Raw genomic sequence first — 11,955 nt, forward strand, 5'->3', positions numbered from 1 at the left:
TACATGTACCTTCCTTTTCAGTCCAAACACATAATCCAGTCCTGCTCAGAAAAACATATTACAGCTGAAGAGAAAATCTGGTCTTCAAAATAATAACAAAAAAATGAACATGTTTGTTGTGGAGAGCTGTGGCAGATGAGAATGTACAGTACATGCTGATCTGGATGTTTTCCATCTTAAATTAATATCCTCACGTTATTTTTTCTCCTCCTTTGTTGAAAAATCAGCCTCATTCTGAAAATAACAGGAAAATCATTCTCTGTGTTTCATGTGTTGAAAAACAAGTAATTTGTTTTAGGATTTTTCTGTTTATATTCAAACGGACACATCTACTACTGTTTAGAACTTTTAATAAAATAATGCCTCATTATACATTTTTCTTGCATCACCATCATAAGGCCAGGTTTGGTTCTTAATACAAGACATTTATCTTCATATCTGTTTGATCATCTGTTTAGAGTGCTGGTGCACAGCTTCGACGAAGGCACCTATGTTCTCCGGCTCCATGTCGGGGTAAACGCCGTGGCCGAGGTTGGCGATGTAGCCCCTTGTGCCGAAACCCTCTAACATCTTCTTCACGATGTCTGAAATGCGCTCCTGAAGAGAAAGAGAGCAGGTTCACGTCAGTCGAAGTCACAAAGAAACGATCAAACATAACGCTCTTTCGGCCAAACGCATTCTCACGCAGTAAAACCGATTTTAACTGGGACGCTCAACGGCAACAGCAGGTGGCCGAAGTTAAATGCAGACGTCATCTCCTACAATGAAGGCAAAACTGTTCGTGCTCGCCATCAGTGACACGACGTGACACATACGCCAGATCACAGTGCACAGGTGAGCCGAAGGGTGAAGCCGTGTGAGAGGCAGAGTGTGTGAGAGAGGTGGCGCAGTGTCATTTTAGATGAAATTAGCGCAAATGTGAGGGAACATGCTCACTGAATGATAATGAGGGAATCAGGACAAGGAGTGCAAGCTAATCTCAGCAGATTGTCTGTGGCCACTAGTGATGGGATTTCCGGCTCTTTTTAGAGATCCGGCTCTTTCGGCTCGGCTCACTAAAAAGAGCCGGCTCTTTCGGCTCCGAACCGGCTCTTCAGGTTGTTTTGTTGCTTTAATTAATTTATTATTAACAATGATATAAAATTATGCACAAAAGGGATTACTAATGTAAAAAAAAAAAAGTGGTTTTATTTATATATGTTTATATATAAATGTATGCCGTGGCCCCTAGAGACAAAACACGTACAAACTCCAAAACACATTTCTAGCATGAACTGAACTTCCAAAGCAGAGCTACTAGATCACTTAAATTACACAATTGAAAGCATATGTGTATTGTTTGTGTATTTATACACTGCACTCATATATATTCAAATAATTTTTAAAAAAAGTTCATTTACCTGTTATTACCACACACCAAATCGGGTCGTTGGTACTTGCTGGCTTGTGTAGCCACTAGGTAATAAAAGCTCAACACTGCGCCCAGCATCCTGGAGCACTTCTGTTGTGTTTTGTACGTGTTTTGAGTTTTTACGTGCTTCGGAGTTTTTACATTTTTACGTGCTTCGAAGTTTGTACGTGTTTTTACGTGTTTTGGAGTTTGTACGTGCTTTGTCTCTAGGGGCTGTAAATATACTTTTATTTATTCACTCCACATAAAATGTAATAAATAAATCATATAATACAAAAATCAACTATTCACATTTCAAATTTTAACTATTTAAATTTTCAGCTTTTTCCTTTTACAAATTTAAAGTGAAACAACACAAAATACTGCAAACCACAACACAATTAAATATAAATTAAAATATGAAAACCAAAAAAAGATGCACATTCTCTGTCATATGGGCCTGCATGCATAAACTTTCTGAATCCTTTATCATCTGCAACTGAAAATAGTTATGGATAATTACTATACCTTTTTAATGTGACGTTGTTGTCCCTGGCTCTCTTTCTCTCTCTCTGTTCCTGTGCTACTGAGTGTAACTACCGCCCCTCCCCCCTCTGCCCAGCGTAAAGCACAAGGCTCGCGTGCGGAGTGAAGCGGGAAAAAAAAGTGCGAGAGAGAGAGAGGGTGAGAGAAAAAAAAAAAAAAACCCACGTGACGGCTCGCGATAAGGAGCCGGCTCGCGTCGTTCACGTCAAAGAGTCGGCTCTAAGAGCCATTTCGTTCGCGAATGACCCATCACTAGTGGCCACCACAATCAAGAGAAAGACGTTTCAGGTCATCGCTTTGCCAGGAGACTGGAGAGCTTTTCTTCCAGCGATCATATCCTACAAGTTCATTTAGAGAACATCTGTGTTTATAGACTTGTTCTTTTTTTAATATTAGGATATCTGACAGAGTCAATGTGTAGTCAAACGTCTCTACAGTGACAGAAACGGGACTTTGGCTGGTCTGACCCACTCAAGCTCAAAGTGGGCTCTATGTGGCCCACAATACAAAGGTTGAGCCTCCTTATTTACAGTTTAGAGGGAAAAAACAGAAGATAAGCATTTAAATGTTTGGCAGGTATTACAGTGTAACGATACAGGGTGCAGGAGTCTGGACTTTTCAGGGTTGCAATTAATTTGGCTTTTTTTCCAGTTTGTTCAAACAAACATTAAAAAATTAGCAGCTATAATGTTGATACATTTGGAGTTTCTGTGCTTATTTAACAAAGTATAAATAAATAAGTCAATTAAAATTAGTTCCTATGATTATCACTGCAGATTACAGGTTTGTGTTGTTACCCATAGACTTCAATGAAACAGCTCATACTCCTCCAAGTTTGTTTTTTTAAAATATATAAATAGTGATTAAAAGCTCTTAAATCACACATTCAACGATGATCTGCTAAATTAACAGGGATATTTCAAGCTGATTATTTTCTTTAATCACCACCGCAGATGGTGACTGATTATAAGAAAAGTCTTCATTGTGCTGTTTGGTGTCATCTTGTGCACCACACTGAGCAGAAAATCAGATGTTTGCAGGGATGACAATAATCCAATTGCCAAAGCAGTCTGATGTTTCTGTGACCACAGCAGCTGACGTGGATAGCACCACAGCCAACAACCCGGGGATGTTAGTCTAGGGTCAGACTAAAGTTGTATCATTTAAAAAACACAAAAGATGGAAAACGTCAAAGACAAAATCTTTCCAGATTAGCAGGTTAAAGTCATTAACAGCAAATGGCAAAAATCAAAGGTCAAAATTAAGTTTTCTTAAATATGAAAAACTATAAAAGTCACTTTTATGAGAATTACCTAAGTATGAGTTTCAGATTTCTATGTGTCGGTTTAAAGCACAGTGAAATTGGAAGTTACCTTTGGAGCATACAGAGCACAGGGGTCCATGTTTCCTTGCAGGCTGACCTTCCCTCCCGTGCGTTCCCTGAATTCACAAACATACACATCAGAGGACACACGAGTTAATCCTTCAACCAGCGGTTTAAGCATTTGATGAATAGATCAGCCCAGGAACAAGAGAGAGGTCAGCAATGGCCAACATCACGCCCAACATCACTGCTATGACCGCCTACATTTGCTTCAAGTATTTGTAGAGTCTGTGTGGGCTTTTCACTGTATGCTACTTCTCTATTCAGGCTCACGTTCAAAAATATTTGGCTGGTTTAAATCTTACAATTAAAACACAGAGTCTGGTGCTGCATGCAAAGACAAACCAGTGTGCGTTTTGTGTTACCGTGCGGATAGTGGGTCAATGGTCCAGTCCAGGCCAACCACTTCATAATTAGACTGAGACAGTTCCTCTAAGGCGTAGTGAGCATCCTTTGCAAATACAATCTAAATACACACAAACAGAGAAAAACAACAACAGCTTTTCAAATCAACTTCTTCAGGAACCATTGTTGGTGAAATGCTGCCACCTGCAGGTAGATCCAACAGAACAGTGGTTCTCCTTACACTGCATGAATCCTTAATGATCCCTCCAGGGAGGCAACACGGTGCTAATAAGAATAGAGCCGAGTGCTGACACAAATATAGCAGCTACTAATGACCCAACAAACTAAACAATAAACATAATTTTTTTACTACTAGTTGTTTGAAGCTTAGCATCTGATATGCATGTCAGGTGACTCTCTTTGCAATGCATTCATGCTGATGTGTAAGTGTAGAAGTCCACGTGTGTTATGCATGTGTGGATGGAGGAAATGTGTTTCTGATTATACACTGAGGGACAAATGTCTGTGTGTGAATCTGTTTGGTGTCCCTCTCACCATGGGGACATCCTGTCCTGCCTCCTTCAGTTTATCTTTGACGCGGCAAGCGATGTCTCGGAGGTAAGGCAGCGAGAACTCTTTAAACTCTGCAGGTCCCAGAATGCCGGCGTGGGACTCAAACACCTGCAGTGCCTGAAAAACACACAAGAATTGTGTGAATGGTGACAGTGACACTTTGTGAGTGACCCAAGACGTCACTGTTATAAACATTGGGATTTCACAGGTGCAGCGCCCAGCAGTGGGGTTAAAAAAATATAAAATAAAAAACAAAGAAAAAAGGAAATATAACACTTTAAAAGGACTGTCTTTGGGTTAGCATTTCACTTACAACTTCAAATCCCTTCAACTTGAGTATTTTTCTGCTGTATTATGTAGAATATGTGCATTAAAATAACCTGAAACCTGAAAGGCGACCGTGCTGACCACTTTTCTTTTTTAACTTGGAAACATTTTCTGTCTCAGCGTGTCTGACTGACATCCCTCCCACTCACAGCAGTGATGACAACACTTCAATTTACGTCACTGTTGCCAGTTAACTGACTTTGTTGCTACATTCATAGACTTGTCATACTTCTTCAGTACTTTCTCTTCTTTTGTAAGAAAAAGGAAAAAAAAAAAAAAAAAGCACTTCGTTCAAGCAAGCACACAGACACGGAGCTCTGTCGCTGTCTCAGATTGGACACATTTGTTCAAGTCTGCATTACGCTGACACATACTGATTAATGAGACAGTTAAAAGATGGTGCTGTTATGTCAGTTCAGTCCGGTTTTATTAATGTAGCATCAGTTCTCAAGAAAAAAAAATCCCATCAAGGTATTTTAAGACAAAGATTGTGCAATATTAACCATCATATGATCTGCTATGACCAATACTTGTTGACAGTGGAGAGGAAGAACTCCCTTTTAACGGGAAGAAACCTCTTGCAGAACGAAGGCACCGGGGAGGGGCAGCCAGCTGCTACGATCGATCGGCTAGGTGACGGGAAAGAGGAAAAAAGGGAGCATAGGGAGAGAGGACCACACACCCACACCATTGTTTATGTACTGTACAAATACTGAAAATTGCAGGATTGTGTAAACTTACTGGAATAATTTGTGCTGCCTCAGCTGTATTTTGCACTGCCGTAGAGATTAGTTCACTTCCATAAGGCGTGTGTTCTACTGTCAGCATTTATTTATGTCCTTGACTCAAACATATATGACTTACACTGACTCTGTCCTGTGAAATTTTTATTTATTTATTTATTAAATCTTTTCTTTTTTTCAAGGGAAACTAAAATAAGCTAAAGAAAAAAAAAGATTTATATCAAGTGACATCATAATGGAGGAAGTCTGTTTAGACACAGAAAGCAAGGAAGTCTGACCTGAGCTCCAGCTGCCACTTGTCCTAGCAGATACTCCACGATCACATCTGTCAGCATCTTCAGCAGCATGTGGCTGGCTTCAGTGTGCTGATACAGCCAGCGCTTTGCCTTAGAGTGAGTGTTGGAGCCTCCACCTTCTATCATGTAGGACATGAGCGTCCACTGTGGAGGAACAGAGAGCTGTTAGAATATCGAAGCATTATTTTCTATAAATGTTTAAACATGTGCGCGCCTAACCGGAGCCCCGCTGAATCCTATTAGTGGCACTTTGCCCTCAATTTTGTGTCGGGTCAGTGTGATGGCTCTGAAGACGTAGCCCAGCTCTTTGTCAGTGTCCACTTTGACCTGCAGCCGCTGCAGGTCCTCTGGCTCCTTCAGAGGCTCTGGAAATGTTGGACCTTTACCTGCAACCATCTGGACATCCATACCCATGGCCTGGAGGGAGGAAGAAGAAACAAAGACAAACAAGTTAATATATCTGCTGTCTGTATTACTTAATATCTTCAAGATGAAGGTGGGCTGGAACCTATCAAAGTAAACACTGGGCCAAAACCTGGAGTACGACGTGTCCAGTCCATCACAGGGCCTCATTTTATTTATGATGTGTTCACAACACAAGCCATCCAAAGGCTCTTTATATTGTAAGACATATTAAAGAGGGTAACCCAACTATTAACTGACGTTCTAAGAAAAAAATAATAGCAAGCGTGGGGAGGAAGAACTCCCAGCTAACAGGAAGAAGGCTTTGAGTATAAAGGAAGGATCAGGGAGGGTCACAGCTGTACAGAGAATGAGTGGAAAACAGATTCAGGACACCTGAATAGATGAAAAATATATCTTGTTATTTAATTAATTAATCAAGTCATCAAAAGAGTTATTTTGTCAAAAACATTTTGAGACACTGCGTCCACTGTGGAGGAACACAGTTTCTCTATTTCTTCCACAGAAGGTCTTTTGTACAGTCACCCTCCCCTCACCCCCAACCAGCCTGAGCCTGGTTCTGCTGGAAGTTTTGTTCTGTTAAAAAGGGAGTTTTTCTTTCGCCAAGTGCTGGTCATAGGGGGTAATCTGATTGTTGGGGTTTTTGAACCAAACTGAAAAATTAATACTTGACTAATGGTAATTTGTTAAATTAACAATTAAAACATGTGGACATCACATACATGCATTACATCAATACATAGACACTTGTTACCACACATGAAAATTCTTCTCATTCCTCAAGACATAGCAGACACTGGTTGTACTGTATGTCAGAGGTTATTTAAATATTAATAAACGTCAAAACCCTAAACACACTTTCTACTCACAAAATGTATATTTTTCTGATTACAGAAAACCTCTTTTACTGCACATCTGACAAAAATATAGCAAAAGATTAGCTGTAAACATTTTATACATGCTAGCAATTGAGCCTGGTCTGAACAGACTTACCTGTGGGACAACTAGGATATCAGAGAAGATTATGGCAGCATCAAAGGGAAAACGTCTCAGAGGCTGGAAGTGGAGGGGGGGAAAGAAAAGAAAATTGGGATAAGTTATTCTTGTTGGTACCCTGTGGGTGGTGTAACAACCACTCCATCATCTCACACCACATAATGGTGTTGCTGACTTGATGTTAAGTTTGTGTTTTTTTTTCTCTCCCTGTGAATCCAGGTCTGTACCTGCAGAGTGAGCTCACAGCAAGCCTCTGGTGACTGACATGTCTCAAAAAAGTCCTTCCCTGCTCTGGACTCACGGAACTCTGCAGATTAGAGTAAAAAAAACACTACAGATCAGCATTAAGACTCAATAACAGGGAGTTAGTGGTTATCAGGGATGTGAATCTCATGCAGAAAGTGAAATACTACAATATGAAACCTGAAAACATGATCACGAATATTAAGGGTAATCATTGTAGCACATTTGATAGTACAGTGCTACTATTCATGTCAGAAACAAGAGAAAGAACTGATCTGAAGCCTGTACCTGGTAGATATCTGCCAGCCTGTCTCATACACCAGACTGGGACATGTTCGGTTTCCTCTCCTCGTGCCGCTCTCAGGAATGTGTCGTTCTTTAGTTGAGGAAAGTCTTTGGGGCTGGGTAGAAAGCACTTCATGTTAGAATCAATGTTTTCTCTGACCAGGTTAAGAAACACACCAGTTTGGCTGGATGTGTGGGGACATTCACCCGCTGACTCTTCTTATTTACACTGATTATGCAACATTTTAGCGTAGAAAAATAATACAAATTTAGACAGAATTTTAAGATATTTGCGGCATGGCCAAAGCACACTGGCAATTTCAATTTATATTACATAGTTGAGGGAATGGAGCTTAGCTGATAGTGTCATAACCTCTTTACAATACAGCCGCAAACTTGTGTTATCTAAAAATAAAGGCCCACCCTTCCCTTTCCCCTGCAATCACTCTGGGCATCCAGCTGAAGGGCATTCACCAAAAGAGTGATTCTGGGAGATAACCGTCCTCTGCTCTCTTATCTTCTCCCAGCAGGAGAAATGACAGTTAAATACAGGAGTGCTTAGGATGGATCAGTAATGTATCACAACCTTAATCTAATTCAGACTCTGACATGAAACTGTTAGACGGACCACAAAAACATTTCACAGATAGTCAATTATGTTTAGTTTGCTACACTTAACTTTAAAAGATGCAAGTCTGCTGTTAGACTCTTCTTAAGAATTAAACGTGTGGGTTATAAAAACACACTATCAGAGTTTGTCATGGATTCTGTATGGGATAATTTAGGAAACCCTGGCTTTCTCGGAGTTGAACGCCAGGGTAAGAACAAACCAAAAAGATTAATAAGACTTTTACATTGTTAGCTATGCCGAATTTATCAGACGATCCACAGAATTTGCTTAAAGCACTAATTCATGTTGCAAAATAGGTTCATCTCTAAATATGAACAAGAGATTATTAGACTACTGGATTTCTGAATAAGTTTTTTTTTTTTTTTTTTTGGTAAGAGGAAGCGACTTCGCTCTGGCATTGGATTACGTAGCTTTAAGGAATGAGGCCTGTGTTTCTATAACTGACTCATAATAGGAAGAAATGTTTCATAACAATGACAACGGGGGGTTTCATAAGGTCACTTTTTAGACGGCTAAACAGCCAAAATGCTAACCTTAAATGTAACAATGTAACAAGCGGCAGTTTGTTTCGAGAAACAAAGAAGGAAGTACTCACAGGATTAAATCGTTCTTGCTCATGTTGGCGGTGCTGAGGATGGGACAGCCTTTCAGAAACTCCTCTGTCTCTCTGCGGGGATGACAGTTGTAACCTGCTGCTCCTCAACTGTCATTTAAACCCCGCTCGCATGGACACAATCTTCTATCAGCTGCTACAGCGCTGTGGGCGCGGCCATCTTGAAAAACCACGTGACCATAGCAGGAAACGAGATGACGCTTCAAAATAATAGTCGTTTTCTATATTTAATCGTTATCTACATTTTGTTCCCTTAAACTTCAGTACAGTTTGTATCATCATCATTATTCATCATTAGTAGTAGTAATTCTTACGGTGGCCCTGAGAGGCCAAACGGACTGCAAGTTCAGAAAACACTTGCAAAAAGAAAAATGCTACAAAATGAAAAATGCTGCAAAAAGAAAAACACTCGCAAAAAGAAAAATGCTGCAAAAAGAAAAATGCTGCAAAAAGAAAAACACTTGCAAAAAGAAAAACGCTGCAAAAAGAAAAATGCTGCAAAAAGAAAAACGCTGCAAAAAGAAAAATGCTGCAAAAGCACACACAACACAACGGAAATGTTTCTGGGGAGACAATAACCAGACGGACCAGTTGCACAAACCAAAACATGCTAACAAGTGCACTGGGACTGGGTGACACTTCAAAGAAGTGGAAGCAGAGCGGCCAAAGAGTAAACTTTCAAAAGTAAATTCTGAATATTATGTCACTTATCTATGTGCAAATGTTTAATAATGAAGAACATTAAAACATTACTGTTGGCCACATGCCGGTGTTGTGCCAAAAAGTGATTGTCTGCCAAAAACTAATTTCCAGTGTTTCTGTGTATTTTTTATGTGTAATATGTTCGTAAATACACTTCGGTGAACAGGGGATACAAAGGGGTTACATAAAGAATTAAAAAATTATCTGTTTTTTAAGTATCTTTACAACTTGTAGCCTACTTACATTATAACCAATCCGGTCCTTTATCCCCACTTAAAATATTTTTACAGAACTATTGTAATATTTGCTGCCATTTCTGCTGTCCTGTTGGGCAACTTACTCTTACAAAATACATTTTTAATGTTAATGAGATTTTTTTTTACTGCATAAATAAAGGTTATATAAAAGTCACTGCCAAAAACTGATTGCGGCTTCTATCTTGTTACACGAATGTTGTTTGTGGCTCAAGATGACTTTATGTCATCCATAAGGGATGCATTTGACATATGTTTAACATATTATAGCCCAACAAGTTACTTATAGCACTTTAAATACGAGCAATTGCTTTTTGGCAAATACCGGAAATCAGTTTTTGGCAGACAATCACTTTTTGGCACAACACCAGCAAAGTTATGTGACATTAGCGATGTTTGTACTTTCAGCGTTTACTTTGTTTTAAAGCCTTTACTTTAAAATATACTCCGTTCGATAGTCGACCTTAATCTTACAGAGATTCTGATGATTTTGTGGATAATTAAAGTCAGTCATATATCCACAAACACAACAAGCTGAAAGTCAGTGATGCTGCTCGGTTTGCAGTCCTGAATATCACGTCACAAGCAGGATTCACTGCACTGTTAATGTTAGCTATGTTATATTGCTGCCTCTGTTCGGTGGTGTCGAACCAAACGGACTTTAACGTGCGTTTGAACGAGCTGACGGTTCACTCGTTAAGCTGAAAGAAAGATGCTTTAATCACAGGAGTCACACATGTGTCCACTTTACCATCTGGGAACTCTTCTTGTTTAGCACTCAATAGCACAAACAAAATCCTCCTTCTCTTGTGCTGTTTTGTAGCAGTGTATACACCTGAGACTGTCACCTGTCTGTCTGTCCTGCACTCTCTCTCTGTTTCTTTCTCTCTGATTGTGGAATAAAAGTATGAACATGTATTTATAAGTTACACTTGTGTTTGAATCCTGCAGCTTATCACACATTTGATTTCCATGTGTGACAACTGCAAGTGTCCAGAGTGAGGACAGACTGAGGGACCGACTGCTGCACATCATCTGTGAGGCTTTGCACTCCTGATGATCCACCAGGAGAAACTCAGCAGTGTGTGACGAAGAGGAGGAGGAAGAGCCAGCAGCAGCTGATAGATGGAGAGAATAGACAGACTGTTCCCTGTTTGTGAAGGACTGCTAGAAAAGTTTAGAATAACTAATTGTCTGTCCTGAATCAGTCTTATTAGGTAATGTTCAAATAATCTGATCATCCCAGTGATTTCAGTGTGGGAGAAAGTACTCAGGGCCTTCTAGTTACACACTATGAAAGGCAGCAACAAGTTTAATGTTCAGAAACCTAAAGTATGTATCAGCAGCAGAATGGAGCTAAAATAAATGTTTGTTTCAGTTCTATGAAGCTTTGAGTATTTTGGATCAGTAGCACTACTGTGTTTGTTGCATCATATTGCTGTAATTGTTTATATGCTTTATATATTCTGAGGTAAGTTGATCTATAGTGTTACATCATATTCTATAATGATGCTATGTGTTTGTATACTTTGTGCCCAGTTTAACCCATTTAGCAGAAGTCAGCCTGTTTAAGGCTCTGATATCTATTCTGTATGACTTAAAGCAGTTATGACATGGTCTGATTTTCTCACCCAATAAAGGAATATTTCATATATCAGTCTACTCTTCATTCTATCAGAAACAGTTATCACAGCTCGTACATTTGCTTCTTCCACACATATATAAGCATTGAGCCAAATTTAGTAATGCCAACATATTAAAAGAACAACATTTGTCTCTTATATATGATACATCTATATATACACTGTCACAGATACTTGTCTTTAAGTGAAGATTTAAGGTGATAGGAAATTTAAATAAATGCAACTTGAATTTTTACTGAAGCTCAGTGTTTGGCACAGAATTCATGTTCACTGCTGTAATAACTAATAATGATTAATATAATATTGGCCATATTATGTTTACATTACCAAAGTGAGATGACTTTAGTCTCATGAACAACATTAGTTGATTGTTATTTACTAGCTAATCTTAAATGACTGTTCAGTACAGAAATGAAGCCCAACAATCATGTTTTACAGTCCTGTGGTCTCAGCCTCAGATACTTATCAAATCACACAAAGCTCATGTAGAAACAAATGTACAAAATATGTTCTCCTTCATTTCTGTCAAACAAAGCTTTATGAAACGTATCCAGCTGTTAG

The 11,955-nt window shown here is 39.2% G+C and overlaps 1 protein-coding gene across 1 annotated transcript; it reads right to left on the reverse strand.

Moving 5' to 3' along the window:
- Positions 1-333: 333 nt before the first annotated feature.
- Positions 334-8,977, reverse strand: urod (uroporphyrinogen decarboxylase). The gene is made up of 10 exons (XM_085139699.1): positions 8,778-8,977; positions 7,555-7,667; positions 7,251-7,330; positions 7,021-7,083; positions 5,824-6,021; positions 5,587-5,748; positions 4,221-4,355; positions 3,686-3,786; positions 3,310-3,376; positions 334-597 (listed from the first exon to the last, which is right to left on the reverse strand). Exons 1-10 carry the CDS (start codon positions 8,798-8,800, stop codon positions 433-435), a joined length of 1,107 nt encoding a protein of 368 aa, XP_084995825.1. The 5' UTR covers positions 8,801-8,977; the 3' UTR covers positions 334-432.
- Between the last annotated feature and the right edge of the window lie 2,978 nt (positions 8,978-11,955).

Source organism: Neolamprologus multifasciatus, chromosome 18 (assembly GCF_963576455.1).
Source record: "Neolamprologus multifasciatus chromosome 18, fNeoMul1.2, whole genome shotgun sequence".
In the NCBI taxonomy this organism is placed as follows: domain Eukaryota; kingdom Metazoa; phylum Chordata; class Actinopteri; order Cichliformes; family Cichlidae; genus Neolamprologus; species Neolamprologus multifasciatus.